General features: G+C 44.8%; 1 protein-coding gene and 1 long non-coding RNA gene across 10 annotated transcripts in view; one reads left to right on the top strand and one right to left on the bottom strand.

Annotated features, from left to right (window-relative positions):
• LOC123773406 (uncharacterized) overlaps positions 1–5227 on the top strand; it is an 18287-nt gene extending 13060 nt beyond the window's left edge. For 6 of the 9 annotated variants that reach the window (XM_069311978.1, XM_069311976.1, XM_069311979.1 and 3 more), the window contains 5 exons: positions 2217–2603; positions 3395–3499; positions 4107–4175; positions 4431–4511; positions 5077–5227. In XM_069311978.1, coding sequence (XP_069168079.1) covers positions 2217–2603; positions 3395–3472 — 465 coding nt within the window. In that variant the 3' untranslated portion in view covers positions 3473–3499; positions 4107–4175; positions 4431–4511; positions 5077–5227. The remainder of the gene's footprint in view (positions 1–2216; positions 2604–3394; positions 3500–4106; positions 4176–4430; positions 4512–5076) is intronic. The other 3 variants (XR_011224266.1, XR_011224267.1, XM_069311981.1) reach the window with 2 other exon arrangements.
• On the bottom strand, positions 5064–24903 carry LOC138356227 (uncharacterized). The gene is made up of 3 exons (XR_011224268.1): positions 21785–24903; positions 21097–21139; positions 5064–5171 (listed from the first exon to the last, which is right to left on the bottom strand). It is a non-coding gene; the product is annotated as an uncharacterized lncRNA (long non-coding RNA).

The following is a 24903-nucleotide window of genomic DNA, read 5'->3' as shown; positions in this document are numbered from 1 at the left end:
AGATTATCATTACCCATACTATAGATATTAGTGATAAGTTTTCTACAAAATGAGGTCCATCTCCCTTTCTGGCTGTCGTTGTCGTGACGTAGAGTAGAGGGGGGGGGGGGGGGGGGGGGTAAACGCACAACTGTCGGATTAGTTTCACTTCACATCTGCAAGGTGACAATCTTTCATAATTTCGCATTCAATGATCTTGTAATATCGACACATTGGTTTTAAACAAACCTCACTTTTGATAGTAAGACCCTTCAGCCACCTATCATTCTTGCTGGTGCCAGGTGCCCTGTTCAAGAGTACATCCCCCCTCTCACTCATTGTAATAAGCGAGGCAAGTTCGAGCACGGTGCCCTCAAATGCACAAGCCTTCGTTTCTCTCTGCCCCATGTGTGGGGACGATAGCCACTCTAAGACAGATTGCTCATATCCCCCGGGCTCGCTACCTGAATTGCGGCGAGGCCCACCCTACATTCTCTCGCACGTGTATCGACTCAAAGCTTGAAGTAGTCCTTAACTTGAAACACCAGGATCATTTGACTTTTCCCGAGGCAAGACACGGTTTGCAATGTCCACCCCTTCACTGGCGTATCTTATGCTCGCACGTTGTTCTACCTCTCGTCCTTCCCACCTTTGTCCCACAACCATTTCTAGGCCTTGGACCCGAACATGCCCACCACCTTCCCTGTTCCTTTACGTCCTGGGTCGGAAGGTATCTCGTGAATCTCCTTCTGGATTCCCCCCTTTCCTTTTCCTACCCTGTCTGCCAAGTCATTTCGTTTTCCCTGATCCTTCCTGTCCCTCCCCACTACCTCTTGGCCCTCCACGTCGCCTGTCTGTCCAGGCTGATGTCCATCATCCTCCCAGCAATCTTGATGTTGTTCACTCCCATTCTTCACTTAAGACCCTAGTCAGTCGGCCAGTACGGTGTTACTGGAACACCTGTCCGTCAGAAACGTAAGCCTGGCTCCTCTCCATCCTCCTCCCCCTGCGGGTAAGAAAAGAGATGGCATTCCTTTCTTCCTCGCCCCCTAACTAATGCTTACTCCCCATTTTATTGGTTGGGGCCCCCTGTCCCTAATGTGGAAGTTTCTTTTGGCCCAATTCCCTCTTGGTTGCTGACCTAGTGTCTAGCTCCTGGCCTTGACAGCCCCCCCCCTCTCCCTGAACCCTGTCAATCTCCCTCTGGTGTCCTGCTTTTTTTCCCTCCATTCTTACTAAGTTAACCCATGGCCCGCTAAACCTTATTCTGATCTTTAGCATTTTTAATATGCTGTGTTATTTACCTTTGTATCTTTGTTCTGTTGCTGTCCTTTTTTTTGATAATGTCAATTCTTCAATGGAATATTCATGGGCTTTATTATAACTCCCATGAACTCCAACTTCTGTTTAGGTTTCACCACTTTGTCTCTGGGAGCCGATGCTTGGTGCTCGTCGTGATAACTGTCGTGGTTATTCCTTTCTTCCCCTTCCCCCCCTTCTCCTCCCCCCCTTCTCCTCCCCCCCCCCTTGATCTTGCTGGGGCCCATAACTATATTGGTCTCTTGATTCGTACTGATGATCCCTTTGTCCTACTGTTTCCATGTCCTATCCATTATTTTGCTGGCCATGTTTTTGAGTAAAATGTAGTCTGTTAAATTTTTCCCCCAAATGTCCCTCTTTCCCTTCCTGGCGTCGGGAACCTCCTGGACTCCTTAACAGAGCTGGTGTTCCTGTTGGGTTATTTAAACTGTCGACATACCCTTTGGGGTGATGTTGACACACCCGAGGCGGCCTTCTCGAACCATTCGTTCTCTTCCCTGAATTCTGGTGAGCCCACCCCATGTGGACTGTGACTCACTTTCCTGTCTTGATCTTTCTCTGATCGTCTTTGTACTTGGATATCTCGTGGAGGGTTCATAACCTCCATAAGTGACCATTTCACCATCCTTGTTTTCCCTTGTCCTTTCACCCTCCCCTCTCCTTCCCTAGGTGGCAGTTTGCCAAAGCTGATTAGAACCTATTCACCCTCCGTGCTACTGTGACCTCTCTTTACTACCTCTTCCTTGCACCCTCCTCGTTTTCATTAGTCTTGGATGCTACCCTCTATTCCTTGCTCTACCTCCCAGGGCACACGGAAGTGCGTTCCCGGGACTGCGGGTTGCTAGGGTTGTCGGCTGTAAGTGTGCAGCCTGGAAAACTGACGCTGGCAGATGGCTGATTCTTATATTTTGTTTCAGAAAGTGGAGTGGCCTGTTGGACCACCTGGACCAGAAAGTGGAGTGGGCTGTTGGACCACCTGGACCAGAAAGTGCAGTGGCCTGTTGGACCACCTGGACCAGAAAGTGCAGTGGCCTGTTGGACCACCTGGACCAGAAAGTGGAGTGGGCTGTTGGACCACCTGGACCAGAAAGTGCAGTGGCCTGTTGGACCACCTGGACCAGAAAGTGCAGTGGCCTGTTGGACCACCTGGACCAGAAAGTGCAGTGGCCTGTTGGACCACCTGGACCAGAAAGTGCAGTGGCCTGTTGGACCATCTGGACAGCGAGGCGCGAGAGTTGGAAGTGTTTCCACCATTACGTCAGATACTGCTCTGCCGCAGATTTGGAAGATTTGCAATATTGTGGGTAAGCTGATTCCCTATGACTAGCAGGTTCTTCACCTCTGTGGTACTCTGGTGGTGGAGCCAGTGCAGGTCACAACCGAACTGGGTTCTCACTTGTTAGCTGTGGTTCTAATCTTCAATTCTTCCTTAAACACGTTCTTGAATCTCGTGCCTTAAACTTCCACACTCGGTGGTACTACATAGCCTTCCCGGTTTGGTGGGTTTTATAAATTTTTACTAAATGAGGTTTAAGTTGTTGAAAAGTGGCAACAAATGGCAAATACATTTAGATCTGTGTACAGTTTGCTTATGTATTTAAAATTAATTCCCATTTGATCCGCAAGCAAGAGTGATTTGGCATGAATCCTGGGCGAGTAACTGTATCATCTGTTTAACGGTGTAAAATTGGTACCTAGTTAAATTTTTAGTGTTCTGGGGTAACATGGAATAAAGTTATTGGGCTAAATGGTACGCATGCTTGTGGCTGTACAAGAATGAAAGATCTGTCGTATTGTTTTTTTGACATAAATAGCAAGAACTCTTGAGTTTGCTTGGCATGTTTCAAATACATGTTACCAAAGATATATGGGGGAGGGGAATCGTAAACTATAAATTTGAAATGCAAATTTTGTAGCATATAAACCTTAAATGTGGACTTCAAAGTGCTTTATCTTCTAATTTATAAATTAGATATGGTGGGGGGGGGAAGTAGATAATTTGTTAGTGTAACTTTAAAATGACAAATTGTAAAGTTAAACAAAATGAAATTGCTATGCAAAACCTTATTAACCATATTTAATGTTCCATTGACAGGTTGTAGAAGGTCCTTCCAACATAACTTCAGGAACAGTCGCAGAACAATCGCTGGAAGTTAAATGCTACAGAAAGTAGCATAGTTGTCAGAACTAGAGGGCCAAAGTAAGTTTAGTTTAATAGGTAAAATGTGTTTACATAATTTTTACCTAAATATTTAATGAAATTGTGAAGGGGCCTTGAAATTGGGTAAATTGAAACTAGTTTAAGGCCTTGACTAGTGGGTACTATATCCTAAAATTAATTCTTGCAAGAATTGCTTTGAATAGAATAAATGGGACTTTAAATTTGTGAATGTAAAGTTGGGCACTAACTGTTAAACGGCATAAATTTCAAGTTAAAGATTTTATGAAGTTTTATTTAAATCTTAATTTGTTTGCATGGTTCTTAATTATTTGGTTAGAAGTCATTCATTTATAAATTACACAAATCACAATGTGATATTTGTAATGCACAAGGGCTGTGATGAGGGGTTCAAACTTGTGTCGGAGGATCCCAGATTTGCTTTAAGACTGTGCCACAACATGGTAAAAGAATCCCAACTGGGAGGTGTACTGACATTATGGATTTAATCTACATTTGTAGCTTAAAAGGCCATGTTCATAAATTAAAATCATTTAATGATGGTATAGTATTCAAATTAAATATTGAATGGTAACTGTACTTCAACTTAGTTTATTTATTTGAAGCTTAAATAGATATTGTCTTTCAGAATATTGATGGGAAAGTCTAACTTCAGCCCTGAGTTTGAAGGTGTTAATTGCTTGACATTCTGAATTAGGTGAGTGGTAGTAAACATTATAACTTAAACAATCACTCATTATGGCTGAAGATAATCTGAAATGATGCTTACATGTAGATAAAATAAATTGCCGAGATATTAGTGATTTTAATGTACTTATGGTTAGTCAAACTAAGTTTAATGTTTTTGCTTGATTAGCATTAAAGGAGAATTCTAACAATCTTAATTGTAAGATTAAAGGAACCTGCATGTGTAAAATCTTGTTTAACAAGCTAATTTGGGTAAATGTTTCAGGTGGTATGGAAGATTACAATGTCATCAAAGCATTGACTGGCTTCAGTGTGGTTGTTCTACTCTGCAAATCTACGAAAGTTGGTATGTGGAATTAAGTGTTTTAGCTATGTCAACTAATTAATTCACTTTCTTTTTTATCTAGTCCATTTATAGATGTGTACCAAAGTCCTACTGTTACCACCGGCAGGGATTGATGCAGTTTGTACTGATCCTACCCCATTTCATAGAAGGGGACCAGGCAGTCCTGCAGATTTCCCTGGCTTGGCTTTTTCAGAGCCCTGCTCTACTACCCATCCAATAGATGGACTAGAATTGCATAGGTGTAGGGACCCTTAACAATGTGCAAACATTGTTAATCACTACAGGGCTTGTTGACTGAAAGAGTGGATACATCTAGAGGTTTAGTGCCTGGAACATGATGTACATAGGCTTTACACAAAGCTTATTTACATCATGTGGGGCACTAAACCAATGGATGTGATGCACTCTTTCAGCCAACAAGTCCTGCCTCAAATGGAAGTAAGGGGTAGGCCTTGCTGAGCCAATCTTAAAAGATTGGGACTTAGGGGTTTTGGTTCTTATAGATAGGTGTTAGTGTTAATAAAATGAGTGTCTCTGTTTGATATACTTTATTTTTGCTTTACAGGTGGATGTTGTCCTTGGTACTCTGGTTTTCCCTGGCCTTTTGTTGATCTTTGAGTCTTCAGTGGATTGCATCTAGGAGGAGCAGCTTCCCACAACCTGAAAGACAATATTAATGTTACACTGTAAACTATTAAATAAATATTCCAATGAAACTTTATACTGTACTTTATCCTGAAATTAGCAAAGATTCTATCATGCTGGAAATTACTGATGCAAAGAACTTGTGAAATTTATAAATAACTTACTAGAGTGAATTTAATTGACATCACTAACTTTAGAGTTTTCTGCATGTAATATGCCAAACTGGATTAAGCTGATAAATCTTAACTAACATTACTAATTTGCAAAGTATCTTAATTTTACACTTGACTAAAATTAAACTTAACAATTGTATGGACTACATTTAAGGATAAGCAACATTGAAAGATTAGTGGAAGTGTTGTAAAAAAAATACGTTGACTTAAATGTCAAACTAAAACATCTATAAAATATGGTTTTCACCAATACCTTACTAAATGCCAGACCTGGAACACTGGTTCCAGTAATCAGAAGTTAATTATATTGGGCTAGATATTAAAACTTGATAGGAAAGTTTGAAACTACCTATTGTCAAAGGTAAAATCCAACTGAAAGTTCTAGTATAAGAAAAACAATATTAGACATGACCAGTCTGCCTTATTATTTCCTGGACTTTGATATGTCCTACCAAATAATTTGAATGAAAATTTCATTATTCACACCAGACATCCCATAACCACAAATGTTTCAAGCTGATGAATAGAAGTAATTAAGGATAGTAGTGTATTATACACTACCTGTAAAAAGTACCATAAACTGGAAGAGCCTTACAAACTAAAATTTATAATTACCACATGCCTAGAATTTAATCCAAACTTAAATGAACTCTCAGCCAAAATTACTAAAGTTAAAAGATGTTCATAAGTTTATCTAGATTTCAAATGTCACTCAAATCTTCGAAATAACCAAGCACAAAACTGTCATAAGTTTCACCTCACATCTGCGAGGTGACAATCATTCAATGATCTTGTAATAACACATTGGTTTGTTAAAAACAAACCTGGTCACTTTTTTGTGGAAATGGTAACCAGCTATTCAAACAAGACTTCTGGTACACATGTCACTTGCTTGCTAAAGCTGTTGATAAGGTACCATATGAAAGAATAGGAGGGGAAAAACAGGCACAGAATCAATGGCAACAGTCAAATTAAAGCGTCCTAAACAGAAATGACTGGAAAATTTTGCGAGATTCATACCACAAGGGTCTAAACCTTATAAATCGATGACATCAAACACCAAGATTTATAGAGTAAAAAAAAAAACAATGATATCGAGGCCTTACAAAGATCTACATAAACTCTAAAAATGGTTACAAGGCTGACAAATTCTTCTTAAGTGACCATGAGTTCAGCGAGTATGGCCAATCAGCAACTTGCTAGAGCAGTTTCCCACCGACGGTTACGGTGGCAGGAGGAAGGACACAGGGACACACTACGTTTGAGAGTACGCAACTTGTTACCAACCACAGACGACCAACAACCCTGCCAACGGGCAAGGATGGAGGAATGAATAACAGGATAAAAGTCGGAGTAAGGAATACCTTTATGGGAGATGGGACAAGAACGGATAGCTTCCTTAGAGGCAGCATCCGCACGCTCATTTAAAGAAACACCAATATGACTGGGAACCAAGCAAAACTATACCCATTTAAATGTACTAGAAATAAGAAACAGCCAATGTTGAATATCCATGACCACCGGATGGACAGGATTAAAGGACCCTACAGCCATGAGAGCACTACGAGAGTCAACTACAATCACAAAGGAGGATTGACAATGAGAAAGCAAGAGACGGAGAGCATAGAGAATAGCATAAAGTTCTGCTGCGAAGACGCTAGCCTCCGAAAGGAGGCGACACATATAAGTGCGGTCAGGAAAAAAACAGTAGCCCACACCGTCCGCAGACTTAGACCCCTCGGTGAAGATGGAAACAGAGTGGGAGTGCGAAGAAAAGTGCTCAAGGAAAAGGCGTTTCAAAACCCTAGGAGGGGTAAAAGCTTTAGTGATGCGGGTCAAGGACGTACAAAACTTTGGAAGGGGTACTCTCCACGGAGGCAAGGAACAATACGAGGAGAAACATTAGAAATACGAACAGAAAGCGAAATAAACGGACAGAATAAAAAAAAAAGAGGGAGGCGATGAAGATGAACAGGAACCACAGGAGGAGTCAAAGTTAAAGCACGACAGAGGTGAGAGGAAGGATGTAGTAAGGACCACGCAAGATAGCGAAGATAGTAGCGATCACGGCGGTCCTGGAGAGAGAGAAAGCCACTGTCAACATACAAACTGAGGGCGGGAGTCGAACGAAAGGCACCAGAGCTGCATGGGGAAACTCCAGGCAGCTAATCTCTTTATTTAAATTGACTTTAATATGATAAAGTTATGTCTTATTTATTTTTCTAAATAAGAATTAATTGAGTGGACTGTATATACTTGTAAACTGCCTGAAATCTTCTTACACACTAATGGGAGGGACAATTGGTAGCCTAAACCACTTTGTTATGGCTCCTTCTTAAACTACCAATTGTTTACCTTTTATTATTATTATATACCACATGTTGGGTATAAAAATTCGTAATTTCAAACTGCGAATACGTGCAAAGAGCCAGAATTTGGCTCCAAAATATGGCTCAGGCCTCGATATCGGGATGTTTGGGATATTTTGAAAACTGTAGGGGAATTACGACGTTTCATACCGAAAATATGCCAATTACTGAAAACGGCGATGGGTCATATTTAGCCCAAACCCCCCTGCAGTTTTTAAAATGTCTGAAATGTCGGAATTTTGACTGCTGAGCGTGATTTTTTATCCGAATTCTGACTCTCTGCACCTATTTTCAGTTTCAAATTACGACGTTTCATACCAATAATATGCCAATTACTGAAAACGGCGATGGGTCATACTTTGCCCAAACCCCCCTGCAGTTTTCAAAATGTCTGAAATGTCGGAAATTTGACTCCTGAGCGTGTGTTTTGAGCCGAATTCTGACTCTGCACCTATTTTCAGTTTCAAATTACGACGTTTCATACCGAAAATATGCCAATTACTGAAAACGGCGATGGGTCATATTTTGCCCAAACCCCCCTGCAGTTTTAAAAATGTCTGAAATGTCGGAAATTTGACTCCTGAGCGTGATTTTTTATCCGAATTCTGACTCTCTGCACCTATTTTCAGTTTCAAATTACGACTTTTTATACCGAAAATATGCCAATTACTGAAAACGGCGATGGGTCATATTTTGCCCAAACCCCCCTGCAGTTTTCAAAATGTCTGAAATGCCGGAAATTTGACTCCTGAGGGTGATTTTTGAGCCGATTTCTGACTCTCTGCACCTATTTTCAGTTTCAAATTACGACGTTTCATACCGAAAATATTTCAATTACTGAAAACGGCGATGGGTCATATTTTGCCCAAACCCCCCTGCAGTTTTCAAAATGTATGAAATGTCGGAAATTTGACTCCTGAGCGCGTGTTTTGAGCCGAATTCTGACTCTCTGCACCTATTTTCAGTTTCAAATTACGACGTTTCATACCGAAAATATGCCAATTACTGAAAACGGCGATGGGTCATATTTTGCCCAAACCCCCCTGCAGTTTTCAAAATGTCTGAAATGTCGGAAATTTGACTCCTGAGCGTGTGTTTTGAGCCGAATTCTGACTCTCTGCACCTATTTTTAGTTTCAAATTACGACGTTTCATACCGAAAATATGCCAATTACTGAAAACGGCGATGGGTCATATTTTGCCCAAACCCCCCTGCAGTTTTAAAAATGTCTGAAATGTCGGAAATTTGACTCCTGAGGGTGATTTTTGAGCCGAATTCTGACTCCCGGGTACAGGCCCAGAAATGGCCCGGGTACAGGCCCAGAAATGGCCCGGGTACAGGCCCAGAAATAACCCGGGTACAGGCCCAGAAATGGCCCGGGTACAGGCCCTGAAATGGCCCGGGTACAGGCCCAGAAATGGCCTGAGTACAGGCCCAGAAATGGCCCGGGAACAGGCCCAGAAATGGCCCGGGTACAGGCCCAGAAATGACCCGGGTACAGGCCCAGAAATGACCCGGGTACAGGTCCAGAAATGGCCCGGGTACAGGCTCAGAAATGGCCCGGGTACAGGCCCAGAAATGGCCCGGGTACAGGCCCAGAAATGGCCCGGGTACAGGCCCAGAAATGGCCCGGGTACAGGCCCAGAAATGGCCCGGGTACAGGCCCAGAAATGGCCCGGGTACAGGCCCAGAATTGGCCCGGGTACAGGCCCAGAAATGGCCCGGGTACAGGCCCAGAAATGGCCCGGGTACAGGCCCAGAAATGGCCCGGGTACAGGCCCAGAAATGGCCCGGGTACAGGCCCAGAAATGGCCCGGGTACAGGCCCAGAAATGGCCCGGGTACAGGCCCAGAAATGGCCCGGGTACAGGCCCAGAAATGGCCCGGGTACAGGCCCAGAAATGGCCCGGGTACAGGCCCAGAAATGGCCCGGGTACAGGCCCAGAAATGGCCCGGGTACAGGCCCAGAAATGGCCCGGGTACAGGCCCAGAAATGGCCCGGGTACAGGCCCAGAAATGGCCCGGGTACAGGCCCAGAAATGGCCCGGGTACAGTCCCAGAAATGGCCCGGGTACAGGCCCAGAAATGGCCCGGGTACAGGCCCAGAAATGGCCCGGGTACAGGCCCAGAAATGGCCCGGGAACAGGCCCAGAAATGGCCCGGGTACAGGCCCAGAAATGGCCCGGGTACAGGCCCAGAAATGGCCCGGGTACAGGCCCAGAAATGGCCCGGGTACAGGCCCAGAAATGGCCCGGGTACAGGCCCAGAAATGGCCCGGGAACAGGCCCAGAAATGGCCCGGGTACAGGCCCAGAAATGGCCCGGGTACAGGCCCAGAAATGGTCCGGGTACAGGCCCAGAAATGGCCCGGGTACAGGCCAAGAAATGGCCCGGGTACAGGCCAAGAAATGGCCCGGGTACAGGCCCAGAAATGGCCCGGATACAGGCCCAGAATTGGCCCGGGTACAGGCCCAGAAATGGCCCGGGTACAGGCCCAGAAATGGCCCGGGTACAGGCCCAGAAATGGCCCGGGTACAGGCCCAGAAATGGCCCGGGTACAGGCCCAGAAATGGCCCGGGTACAGGCCCAGAAATGGCATGGGTACAGGCCCAGAAATGGCCCGGGTACAGGCCCAGATATGGCCCGGGTACAGGCCCAGAAATGGCCCGGGTACAGGCCCAGAAATGGCCCGGGTACAGGCCCAGAAATGGCCCGGGTACAGGCCCAGAAATGACCCGGGTACAGGCCCAGAAATGGCCCGGGTACAGGCCGTGAAATGGCCCGGGTACAGGCCGTGAAATGGCCCGGGTACAGGCCCAGAAATGGCCCGGGTACAGGCCCAGAAATGGCACGGGTACAGGCCCAGAAATGGCCCGGGTACAGGCCCAGAAATGGCCCGGGTACAGGCCCAGAAATGGCCCGGGTACAGGCCCAGAAATGGCCCGGGTACAGGCCCAGAAATGGCCCGGGTACAGGCCCAGAAATGGCCCGGGTTCAGGCCCAGAAATGGCCCGGGTACAGGCCCAGAAATGGCCCGGGTACAGGCCCAGAAATGGCCCGGGTACAGGCCCAGAAATGGCCCGGGTACAGGCCCAGAAATGGCCCGGGTACAGGCCCAGAAATGGCCAGAATTTGGCTCCAAAATATTGCTCAGGCCTCGAAATTGGGATGTTTGGGATATTTTGAAAACTGCAGGAAGGTTTGGGACAAATGTGTAAAAATTATATATATATATAATTTTATAAAGAGTTAAAAGGACTGACATCAACAAGTGATCCATACAGTGACTCTCAAATACAACACAATACACCAGACAATGGAGAGGAGTGGCGAGTGTTCGGGAGTACTGGGAAAACGCAATGCAGGCGCAACGTGCTGCATCTGTAACATAAGATTCCACCTGGGCTGTACAGAATTAGCTCCAGGATGCATAAAAAGGCAAGGAATTTACTGGGTTTGCAAAGATGACAGATTAATGTTAGAGAACATAACTAAACTGATGAAAAACATTCCCGAGTCACAGAGATTATCATTCACAGACAAGTTACCATTGATATATGCGGACTGGGTAAAGTCAACATTGGATAACGACCAAAACTCAGGAACAGATAGTTTAGAGAACCGCAGCAGTTATGTGGAGGAAGAGGGTATTGTGGTACAAAATAACAGCAATATTACAGAGACAGATAATATAAACAATGAGAGCAACAGTGAGACAGAGTGCATAGATGAAGGAATTGGGTCGAAAAACGGAGATGGCTCCAATAAAGAGGTAGACAAGACAGTCACAGATATAAATACCTTGAAAAACACAAAACCGGAACACATTTGCAAATTCTACGCTAAAGGAATATGCAAATATGGAAAATTAGGAGCAAAATGCCATTTTCTGCATCCTCGTAAATGCAGGAACATGTTGGCGAGGGGTACATGCCGTTTTGGAACAGGGTGTAGATACTTCCACCCTAAATTATGTCAATTTTCAATTAGGGACAAAAAATGCTACAATCTTCAGTGTCCGGAATTCCATGTGAGAGGTACAGAGCGTTATAGACGGGAAGATCAATATGACACTACTGGAAATTTTTTAGAGGAAGGCAGAAACAGAGTAGTAAATATAAGAGAGAGGAACAGTCAGATGGAACCACTACAGGAGTACAGAGGGAAACGGAGATACCCACAAGACTGGAATTCAAATTACCACCAAAACGATTACCAACAAGCACACAGGTACTACACCAGACAACACCCGTCCTACTACCAAAACTGGACGAATCACTTCCAAAACGACACACCCTGGACGCAAACACAGTGGCCTCCTTATCAGAGCCTCAGATATTAACACCAAGTAAGGCTTCCAGCAATTCCTCTAACACGATAACATCATTTATATTTGCCAACATCCAGGGTATAAAAACACGCAAAACCAACAAAGTTCAATTTATAGATGGTCTCCTTCATGAGGCAAATGCAGTGTTTGCAGCCCTAACAGAAACCCACACAAAGGACTACTATGATGGTGAAATATGGATCTCAGAGTACAATCTTTTCAGATGTGATAGGAAACACCGGCTTCAGGGTGGGGTCAGCCTCTACATCAAAGACACACTCAACTGTACTGAGCTGCTAAACACCTCAAATGATATGGTGGAAGTGCTGATAATCAAATTAGAGATTTTAAATGTAGTTATTGTCCTTGTATATAAGTCACCGAAGGCAAACCCTCAGCAGTTTAAAGACCAACTAATGAAAATAGAACACTGCTTGGAAAACCTCACAAATCCAGCTCCGAACATCATCCTGCTTGGGGACTTCAACCTACGGCACCTGAAATGGAAGCACCTGGCTAATAGAGTAATATCAGAAAGAATACCAGGAAGTAGCCTAAATGAACAGGCTCCTGCAAATGACCTGCTACGGATGTGCGACAGGTTTGCCTTAAACCAGCAAATAGTAGAACCAACTAGGAAGGAGAACACGCTGGACCTCATTTTCACTAATAATGATGAATTGATCAGGAACATAATGATTACAAATACCTGTTACTCAGATCACAACTTAATTGAAGTTATGACAACCATGGGGAGTAGACCTTCAAAACCAGTCCAGATTCCCGGTGGAGGAGATTTCAGCAAATTCAACTTCAATAATAAACAGATAAACTGGGAGCAAATAAACCAGGACTTCACAGAAATAAACTGGGAAGAACAGCTAGAAAATGCAAACCTGAACCAGTGCCTGGAAAAAATAAGCTCAGTAGCACTAGAAATATGTTCAAACCGCATACCTCTAAGAAAAAAGAGGAAGAGATGCAGATTGGAACGGGAACGTCGTTCCCTATATAGACTGTAACGGTTAATGTAACGGTTCTATTGTTACGTAAAGTATGGTGACAAATAAACACAGACACTAAGATACTATATATATATTTGGTCGAATATACAGAAGTACACAGGTGATACTTTGGTGTGAGTTGAGCGCACTGAGCGTCGGTACAGTATCTCGCAAGTGTCTGCTCTAGACCACACTTGAAAGTAGACTAGTTAATGTTCGCTACACCGCTGCTTATATTGCTTGGGCAACACCTCACCGTGTTGCCCGGGCAACGCCTCACCTCATTCATCTCCAATGGTTGACAGGAATATTAACACTATATTTGGAGCGAGTATATTATTGGGATAATCTACTCGCTACAAGACGAAGAAAACGAATCGCGGAACAACTTGAGAGTCGCACCCTATCTCAAGAACGGCGAAGAAGGTTAGGTAGAGAAATAGAAACAATTGAACGGAAGCTACAAGAATCATACAAAACCCAGGAGAGGCAAAGAGAGCAAAAGGCCATCAGTGAAATAGAAAGAAATCCGAAATATTTTTTCTCCTATGCAAAATCAAGATCAAAAACCACATCTAGTATCGGGCCCCTGCGAAAGGGAGATGGAACTTTCACCGATGACAACAAAGAAATGAGCGAGCTACTGAGGACGCAGTACGACTCTGTTTTCAGCGAGCCATTAAACACACTAAAGATTGATAACCCAAATGAATTTTTCATGGATACGATACCAACATCAAATCATATATCAGACGTCACCCTATCCCCACTGGATTTTGAAGAAGCTAAATGAATTGTGGGGTTCAGTCCCTGAGCCCATTATGTGCCTCTGTAACCCTTTCCACTACCGCCCACAAGATGGGTATGGGGTGCATAATAAATGAACTAAACTAACTAACTAAAGTATGCCTATGCACTCTGCACCAGGCCCGGATTCTTGGAACTCCATATTCATAAAGAACTGTAAAAAACCAATATCGCAGGCCCTCCACATTCTGTGGAGACAAAGCCTAGATACTGGCGTTATTCCTGACATACTAAAAACAGCAGAGATAGCACCACTCCATAAAGGAGGAAATAAGGCAGAGGCAAAAAATTACAGACCGATAGCGCTAACATCGCACATCATAAAATTTTTTGAGAGAGTGCTAAGAAGTAAAATCACAAAATACATGGAATCACAGCAACTCCATAACCCCGGACAACATGGTTTCAGAACAGGGCGCTCTTGCCTGTCGCAGTTGCTGGACCACTATGATATGGCATTAGATGCTATGGAAGACAAACATAACGCGAATGTAATTTACACAGATTTCGCAAAAGCTTTTGATAAATGTGACCATGGTGTTATTGCACATAAAATGCGTTCAAAAGGAATTACCGGAAAAATAGGCAGATGGATCTACAATTTCCTGACCAACAGAACCCAATGTGTAATAGTCAACAAAATAAAATCCAGCCCATCAACCGTGAAGAGCTCAGTCCCCCAGGGTACTGTGCTTGCTCCAGTACTTTTTCTCATCCTCATTTCGGACATAGACAAGAACACAACCTATAGCACTGTATCATCCTTTGCAGATGACACTAGGATCTTCATGAGAGTAGGCAACATAGAGGACACGGCGAACCTCCAGTCAGATGTAGATCAGGTCTTTCTATGGGCTACAGAAAATAATATGGTGTTTAACGAAGATAAGTTCCAGCTCATGCGCTATGGAAAAAATGAAAATATAAAAACGGAAACCACGTACAAAACTCAGGCAAATCATAACATAGAACGAAAAGGCAATGTAAAGGATCTGGGTGTACTCATGTCGGAAGACCTTACCTTTAAAGAACACAATAAAGTAGCCGTCACAACTGCAAGAAAAATGACAGGTTGGATAACAAGAACTTTTCACACTAGAGATGCTATACCGATGATGATACTTTTCAAAACGCTTGTGCTCTCTAGAGTGGAGTACTGCTGCACAATGACAGCACCTTTCAAAGCTGGAGAAATTACTGACCTGGAGAGCGTGCAGAGATCCTTTACTGCTAGAATCCACTCAGTAAAACATCTAAACTATTGGGACCGACTAAAGAGCCTAAAACTGTACTCCCTTGAGCGCAGGCGGGAGAGGTACATAATAATTTACACGTGAAAAATATTAGAGGGGCTGGTCCCAAACCTGCACACAGAAATAACATCACATGAGACCAGAAGACATGGCAGGATGTGCAGAATACCCCCGTTGAAAAACAGAGGTGCAACTGGTACTCTGAGAGAGAACTCTATCAACATCAGAGGCCCGAGACTGTTCAACACGCTTCCACTACACATAAGGGGCATAACTGGCCGACCCCTCACAGTGTTCAAGAGAGAACTGGATAAGCACCTCCAAAGGATACCTGATCAACCAGGCTGTGACTCGTACGTCAGGCTGCGAGCAGCCGCGTCCAACAGCCTGGTTGATCAGTCCGGCAACCAGGAGGCCTGGTCGACGACCGGGCCGCGGGGACGCTAAGCCCCGGAAGCACCTCAAGGTAACCTCAAGGTAAATGTGACCAAACGCCGCTTTCAGTACTTGGCATATGTTAGGTATAAAAATTCAAAATATCAAACTGCGAATACGTGCAGAGAGCCAGAATTTCGCTCCAAAATATGACTCAGGCCTCGAAATTGGGATATTTGGGATATTTCGAAAACTGCAGGGGAGTTTGTGCAAAATGTGACTCACTGCCGCTTTCAGGACTTGGCATATGTTGGGTATAAAAAAGTCGTAATTTCAAACTGCGAATACGTGCAGAGATCCAGAATTTGGCTCCAAAATATGGCTCAGGCCTCGAAATTGGGATATTTGGGATATTTCGAAAACTGCAGGGGAGTTTGTGCAAAATGTGACTCACTGCCGCTTTCAGGACTTGGCATATGTTGGGTATAAAAAAGTCGTAATTTCAAACTGCGAATACGTGCAAAGAGCCAGAATTTGGCTCCATAATATGGCTCAGGCCTCGAAATTGGGATATTTGGGATATTTTGAAAATTGCAGGGGAGTTTGTGCAAAATGTGACTCACTGCCGCTTTCAGGACTTGGCATATGTTGGGTATAAAAAGTGGTAATTTCAGACTGCGAATACGTGCAGAGAGCCAGAATTTGGCTCCAAAATATGACTCAGGCCTCGAAATTGGGAAGTTTGGGATATTTTGAAAACTGCAGGGGAGTTTGGGACAAATATGACCAAACGCCGCTTTCAGTACTTGACATATGTTGGGTATAAAAAAGCCGCCATTTCAAACTGTGAATACGTGCAGAGCCATAAATTGGCTCCAAAATATGGCTCAGGCCTCGAAATTAGGAAGTTTGGGATATTTTGAAAACTGCAGGGGAGTTTGTGCAAAATGTGACTCGCTGCCGCTTTACGGACTTGGCATATGTTGGGTATAAAAAGTCATAATTTCAAACTGCGAATACGTGCAGAGAGCCAGAATTTGGCTCTAAAATATAGCTCAGGCCTCGAAATTGGGATATTTGGGATATTTCGAAAACTGCAGGGGAGTTTGTTCAAAGTGTGACTCACTGCCGCTTTGAGAACTTGGCATATGTTTGGAATAAAAAGTCGTAATTTCAATCTGCGAATACGTGCAGAGAGCCAGAATTTGGCTGCAAAATATGGCTCAGGCCTCGAAATTGGGATATTTGGGATATTTTGAAAACTGCAGGGAGGTTTGGGACAAATGTGACCAAACGCCGCTTTCAGTACTTGGCATATGTTGGGTTTAAAAAGTCGTAATTTCAAACTGCAAATACGTGCAGAGAGCCAGAAGTTGGTTCAGGCCTCGAAATTGGGATGTTTGGGATATTTTGAAAACTGCAGGGGAGTTTGTGCAAAATGTGACTCACTGCCGCTTTACGGACTTGGCATATGTTGGGTATAAAAAGTCATAATTTCAAACTGCGAATACGTGCAGAGAGCCAGAATTTGGCTCTAAAATATAGCTCAGGCCTCGAAATTGGGATATTTGGGATATTTCGAAAACTGCAGGGGAGTTTGTTCAAAGTGTGACTCACTGCCGCTTTCAGTACTTGGCATATGTTGGGTATAAAAAGTCGTAATTTCAAACTGCGAATACTTGCAGAGAGCCTGAATTTGGCTCCAAAATATGGCTCAGACCTCGAAATTGGGATATTTGGGATATTTTGAAAACTGCAGGGAGGTTTGGGACAAATGTGACCAAACGCCGCTTTCAGTACTTGGCATATGTTGGGTATAAAAAGTCGTAATTTCAAACTGCGAATACTTGCAGAGAGCCTGAATTTGGCTCCAAAATATGGCTCAGACCTCGAAATTGGGATATTTGGGATATTTTGAAAACTGCAGGGAGGTTTGGGACAAATGTGACCAAACGCCGCTTTCAGTACTTGGCATATGTTGGGTTTAAAAAGTCGTAATTTCAAACTGCAAATACGTGCAGAGAGCCAGAAGTTGGTTCAGGCCTCGAAATTGGGATGTTTGGGATATTTTGAAAACTGCAGGGGAGTTTGTGCAAAATGTGACTCACTGCCGCTTTCAGTACTTGGCATATGTTGGGTATAAAAAGTCGTAATTTCAAACTGCGAATACGTGCAGAGAGCCTGAATTTGGCTCCAAAATATGGCTCAGGCCTCGAAATTGGGATGTTTGGGATATTTTGAAAACTGCGTGGGGGATTGGGACAAATGTGACCAAACGCCGCTTTCAGGACTTGGCATATGTTGGGTATAAAAAGTCGTAATTTCAAACTGCGAATACGTGCATAGAGCCAGAATTTGGCTCCAAAATTTGGTTCAGGTCTCGAAATTGGGATATTTGGAATATTTTGAAAACTGCAGGGGAGTTTGTGCAAAATGTGACTCACTGCCGCTTTCAGGATTTGGCATATGTTGGGTAAAAAAGTCGTAATTTCAAACTGCGAATACGTGCAGAGAGCCAGAATTTGGCTGCAAAATATGGCTCATGCCTCGAAATTAGGATATTTGGGATATTTTGTAAACTGCAGGGGAGTTTGTGCAAAATGTGACTCACTGCCGCTTTCAGTACTTGGCATATGTTGGGTATAAAAAGTCCTAATTTCAAACTGCGAATACGTGCATAGAGCCAGAATTTGGCTCCAAAATATGGCTCAGGCCTCGAAATTGGGATATTTGGGATATTTTGAAAATTGCAGGGAGGTTTGGGACAAATGTGACCAAACGCCGCTTTCAGTTCTTGGCATATGTTGGGTATAAAAAGTCGTAATTTCAAACTGCGAATACGTGCAAAGAGCCAGAATTTGGCTCCAAAATATGGCTCAGGCCTCGAAATTGGGATATATGGGATATTTCGAAAACTGCAGGGGAGTTTGAGCAAAATGTGACTCACTGCCGCTTTCAGTACTTGGCATATGTTGGGTATAAAAAGTCGTAATTTCAAACTGCGAATACGTGCAGAGAGCCTGAATTTGGCTCCAAAATATGGCTCAGGCCTCGAAATTGGGATGTTTTGGATATTTTGAAAACTGCAGGGGAGTTTGTGTAAAATGTGACTTATTGCCGCTTTCAGTACTTAATTGGCATATGTTGGGTATAAAAAAACGCAATTTCAAACTGCGAATACGTGCAGTGAGCCAGAATTGGACTGCAAAATATGGCTCAGGCCTCGAAATTGGGATATTTTGGATATTTTGAAAACTGCAGGGGAGTTTGTGCAAAATGTGACTCACTGCCGCTTTCAGGACTTGCCATATTTTGGGTATAAAAAGTCGTAATTTCAAACAGCGAATACGTGCAGAGAGCCAGAATTTGGCTCCAAAATATGGCTCAGGCCTCGAAATTGGGATATTTCGAAAACTGCAGAGGAGTTTGTGCAAAATGTGACTCATTGCCGCTTTCAGTACTTGGCATATGTTGGGTATAAGAAGTCGTAATTTCAAACTGCGAATACGTGCAGAGAGCCAGAATTTGGCTCCAAAATATGGCTCAGGCCTCGAAATTGAGAAGTTTGGGATATTTTGAAAACTGCAGGGGAGTTTGTGCAAAATGTGACTCACTGCCGCGTCCAGTACTTGGAATATGTTGGGTATAAAAATTCGTAATATCAAACTGCGAATACGTGCAGAGAGCCAGAATTTGGCTCCAAAATATGGTTCAGGCCTCGAAATTGGGATGTTTGGGATATTTTGAAAACTGCAGGGAGGTTTGGGACAAATGTGACCAAACGCACTTTCAGTACTTGGCTTATGTTGGGTATAAAAAAGTCGCAATTTCAAACTGCGAATACGTGCAGAGAGCCAGAATTTGGCTCCAAAATATGGCTCAGGCCTCGAAATTGGGATATTTGGGATATTTCGAAAACTGCAGGGGAGTTTGTGCAAAATGTGACTCGCTGCCGCTTTCAGGACTTGGCATATGTTGGGTATAAAAAGTTGTAATATCAAACTGCGAATACGTGCATAGAGCCAGAATTTGGCTCCAAAATATGGCTCAGGCCTTGAAATTGGGATGTTTGGGATATTTTGAAAACTGGGAGGGAGGTTTGGGACAAATGTGACCAAACACCGCTTTCAGTACTTGGCATATGTTGGGTATAAAAAGTCGTAATTTCAAACTGGGAATACGTGCATAGAGCCAGAATTTGGCTCCAAAATATGGCGTCCATTAGGGGGGCTCCGGCCTCCCCCGATGCTGTGAGCCCCTGGGTAGCTGCAGTGAGCACACACTGGCCCAAAAAAGCCAGCTGAATTCAAAGATGAGCTCCAGGCGAGGTGTGGAATGAAAGTCCAGCCATGAGCGTTCAAACTGCGCGCCAAGATGGCCGACGTTTCGGGCGGGAATCTCCTCCGCAACGAAATCTTTTATTGTAGAGCTGTTGACAACATACTTTTATCTCAACTTAAGTTTTCGCCACGCATAATTTTTTCTCATTTGGAAAATACATTATCATCTTCACTATAAATGACTACTATAGCGTGTCATTTCTGCTCACACTCATCTCTAAATAAAATGATTACAAATACTTCCCAAGACATAAACTGCCTCATCCAGTCCGCCTCTTCCCTCATTCCTAATCCACAAACCCACCAACAATCCTCCAACTTCATGGGAAAGTCAAGCTTCCCATGACCTTGGAGTCATTGGATATGGGTTTGTGGATGACCTGACCTAGCAGTTTATGCCTTTGGAGAGATCTCCCCCCCCCCTGGCATATGCATTAATGATATATAATGCATATGCCAGCCAGTCCAAGTCTAATCTTAAGATAATTCTCCTATCTCTCAATTTATTCTTTACCTACTCTTCACAGCAAGTCTTTGTCACCCACATTGAACAATATTCTAAGTCTTCACTACCCCAAAACTTGCCTCGCCACCCAGCTTTTACCTTACCATACATCTTTGCTACCCATCATTTGGTTTGTATTAAACATTCAAGGTTAAATGTTCGCCTTTGATCACCTAGCAGCAATTGAGGATACAGATGTAAGCTGATTGGAGAGTCGCGTTCTGAGTGTAAACTAGTAGAACGTAAGTCAAGAAACTGCAGATGGTCTATTGTTCTGCACGTGGCACTTCCTATTTATATCCACCGACACTCATTCATATACGTCTAACCTAAGCTTCAACCAATCAAAGATTCCTATGCCTATTATGATCCAGTAATATGGATCCAGTGATCCAGTAGTATGATCCACAATCGATTTGAGAATGGTCCAGGACGGACCGAAACGTCGTTGTCCCTTCACCTTCTAGTGTGTGGTCTGGTCAACATACTTCAGCCACGTTATTGTGACTCGTCGTCTGCACATGATCCAGTAATTTGTTCCACAAATCCACAAGGGCCGGGACAAGGATTCAAACCTGCATCCGAGAGCATCCCAGACGCTGCCGTAATCGACTGAGCTACGACATGGTCAAAAGGAGTTGAAACCGAAGTTCTACTGAACTTACTGGATCCTGCAGCCTCTCCGAGGCACAAACCAGTGTAAGTGTAACAAGAATGTCAAGTTTTCTACGTCCATCTAGTTCCACCCGCTCCTCCCCAGAACTAGTTGTTAAATAAGCACTTTACCTTGACTCCTCTGATCCAACACTTGTCCACACGTGTCACACTCCTGAAAAAATATTGTTTACATATATTAAGGGCAAGTATAAGTAATTATTAAAATAAGGCACCAAACCGGGAAGGCTATGTAGCACCAGGGTAAGTATAAAGTTTATTTCAAATACAATCGAGTAGGAAAATACAATTATGAATTTCAAGAACACTGGAACCAATCACTGGAAAAGGTGAAATTTCAATGGAGATTAATTACAGATTGTATCAACAATAGCGAGTAGGCAAGACTAATAAGACTGCAATAGCCTAACGGAATACATTTTTGTCTCTGACTCATGAGGCTATGGTTAAGCATCAATGTTCTTTTAAAGTTACATAGAAACACATTATCTTATTAGGGTCTTCCACTAAAAACAAACCTTTAGCTAACCTTAGATAAACGTACTGTGTATTATTAATTTATTTAGCTGTTTATTGGCCTAAATTATATTAATAACATGCTTAAAACCTCGGGACGCTAGGCCCCGAAATCATCTCAAGATTGATGGCTAGCTACTGGCATGGCTATTAAGGCCACCAAAAGCGCCGTAATGACTTAACTAGCGGGTACACCTATGGCTGCCACCTGACAATCTCCTCTATATTTTGTCTAAATACATAAAATATACAAAATAATAACGAATAACAACATAAAACATACCCCGAACAATCCTTTCTATATAAAGATATCTGCAACACAAATTTATTTGCACACTGGTAATCAACATGACCCTTGCCAGGCGGCGGCTGGTCGACAACTGAGCCACACGTTAAGCGGGACTCCCAGACGCGCCACTCACCCTTACTTCACCATAATATCTAAACTGTCAACCTCTAATACAGTTAAGCATCTGACCACCAGAGGCGCTACTGCTCCCCTGTTATTACGCCATCCATATAATAATTACTCTCATTATTCATTGCAACGTTTAAATACATTCATGTTGTGTAGTAGTGAGAGTGTCAGACCTCGAAGGAAGAATTGAAACATCCTTCTGAAGATGTATTATTAAATACCAAAATACTTAAGGAAATTCCTGTTTCAATTCTTCCTTGGTGGTCTGACACTGTCACATTTTTCATCACGTGTTAATTGTCTCGTGATTTACACTCAGATTTTGTAGTGTATATACGACAACTTCAGGAAAGTAATGAGTAGCGGATTTAGTCTAAACAATAATATATGCGCTTTGTTTTTAGTGCCAAATTATCTGGCAAATATACATTTGGAGATGTAGCCCAATCCTCGCTATCCAACATGCCCCCAGCAAACACTCGCTATCCAACATGCCCCCAGCAAACACTCGCTATCCAACTTGCCCCCAGCAAACACTCGCTATCCAACATGCCCCCAGCAAACACTCGCTATCCAACATGCCCCCAGCAAACACTCGCTATCCAACATGCCCCCAGCAAACACTCGCTATCCAACATGCCCCCAGCAAACACTCGCTATCCAACATGGCCCCAGCAAACACTCGCTATCCAACATGCCCCCAGCAAACACTCGCTATCCAATATGCCCCCAGCAAACACTCGCTATCCAACTTGCCCCCAGCAAACACTCGCTATCCAACATGCCCCCAGCAAACACTCGCTATCCAACATGCCCCCAGCAAACACTCGCTATCCAACTTGCCCCCAGCAAACACTCGCTATCCAACATGCCCCCAGCAAACACTCGCTATCCAACTTGCCCCCAGCAAACACTCGCTATCCAACATGCCCCCAGCAAACACTCGCTATCCAACTTGCCCCCAGCAAACACTCGCTATCCAACTTGCCCCCAGCAAACACTTACAATACTATACCAACACCAAGGGACCTTGATATAAGCCTAAATGGAAATAAATAATGGGTCATTCCTGAACTCGTTCAAAAAATATGTGCCAAAAAGGGGAAATAAATAAAAAAGGGAACTAGATGGACGAAACATATAGTTTAATGAGCTTTGATAGCTAAGCAAACCCTCTGGAGAAGGTCTAAATCTATGAACATCATTGATTATGATATATCTTCTTCTTCTTGAGAATAGGTGCAGTTTGCATGAAGGGTTAACCCTCCCGATGACTGCACCAGGAAAGACGTAAGGAGACGCGTTGACGGTTAGGAGGAGAAGAAAGTCAAAAGCGGTAGATGTGATGGGCCGTAGAGAGAGGAGAGGCGACGAAAACAAAGGCGAACGTTAGAGGGAGACACCCCGCACCGGGGGGCGGGGTGTCGTGGTCACGGTGGCATCTGACCCACGCACGGCTTAGCAGTGTGCGCAAGACGGGAACTAATACTTCTCCGGAAACTTGTGTATCGGAAAGCGCAAGCAATACGCTTCCCAAATCACCCGCAGGTCAGCAGGCAGCCGGCCACCAGGCAGCGCCCTCGGCTGAGACATCCTATCCGGCACCCTATACACAAACTCCTTCACTCGCGACACCCAGACAGTGGACGAGCACCAGGGGATCGGAAGCACTCGGGCGTCCCGATAAGGGCCCCACACCGGACCCTCACAGGGCACGACCCCAGCAGACGGGACTAGGCAACCCCCAGACCGGAGCAAGGAAGGAGGGGATACAGCAGGAGATGCAGGCGCGGCAGCGACCCCACCACCGGGCACAGGAGCCGAGGCCCCCCGGCGCACATCTTTCCGCAACATCACGACGAGGTCCCGATCATCAGGGACAACCCCCCACTGCGGAGATCCAACAGCAGGAGACGCAGGAGGAGAAGCAAAGGTAGCAACTTTGTAGCCCCCTCACAGCACCATCATCCACGGCGGGGGGCGCCAGATCACCATACTCCCCCACCTCCTCCCAAGGCACACCACGAAGGGGAGACACACTCCGAGCCCGCCGCGAACGCCGAAGGCAGGTCGCACCACACCACTCCCAGCAGGCCCCGCCGCAGGCACGGCCACCATCTTCACATCCACACAGGCCACACCTGCACCGTCCGAAGAGTCCACAGAGGCCACATCACCCACACTGTCCACATCATCCAGGGAAACAGCCTCAGAGCACCCACGCGCGCGCTTCTGCAAAGGGATGGAAAGAGCAGAACTACAGTCACCAACACACAGGCACGGCAGGCACCTCCCCCTGCCGAAGCACCCCCTCTAAAACAGAAGAACCCGCGTTCCCAGGAGCCGGTATCACATCCACAGGCGGGGGCGGGACATGGACCTCCACCGGGACATCCTGCACTACTCGCAGCTCAGGCGACGGCCCGACTGTCCCACGGTGTGGGACAGTCTTAAAACTGTCCCACACCGGCTCAACAACCCCAGGGGCCACAGCAGTCACCAGACGTGTCGCACAGGCCGTAGAACTCGCCTCAACAGGCGGAGCAACAGACAGGCAATCAGGCGCCTCAGGCACAGTACCCACACCGTCCGAACGTAACAAGGGCGGAAAATCCTCCGCACGAAGAACATGCACACGACCAGTCGCTCCCACGTCGCACGCCGCAGCCAGATGACCCTCGTGACCACACCGATAACAGGTGCGCGGTTGACCCCGATACTGGCAGCGGAGCGTGTAACCCAACACGGACATCGACGACGGTACACTACACTTCAGCGACATTGTCAGGGTGCGGGAGCCGTCAAGCATACCAACACAGTGCCCGGCAACGACCTTGTTCCAACGAACACTTAACACTGTCCCAAATCGCTCAAAACAGGAGGTTAAAAAGTCGTCCTGAAATTCGAAGGGGGCACCACACCTAGAAGGTACTGCTCCACACCTACAAGTACTGCCCCACACCTACAAGGCGCTGCCCCACACC

This window comes from Procambarus clarkii, chromosome 71 (assembly GCF_040958095.1).
Source record: "Procambarus clarkii isolate CNS0578487 chromosome 71, FALCON_Pclarkii_2.0, whole genome shotgun sequence".
Lineage (NCBI taxonomy): Eukaryota > Metazoa > Arthropoda > Malacostraca > Decapoda > Cambaridae > Procambarus > Procambarus clarkii.
This window is presented reverse-complemented; position numbering and strand designations above follow the sequence as displayed.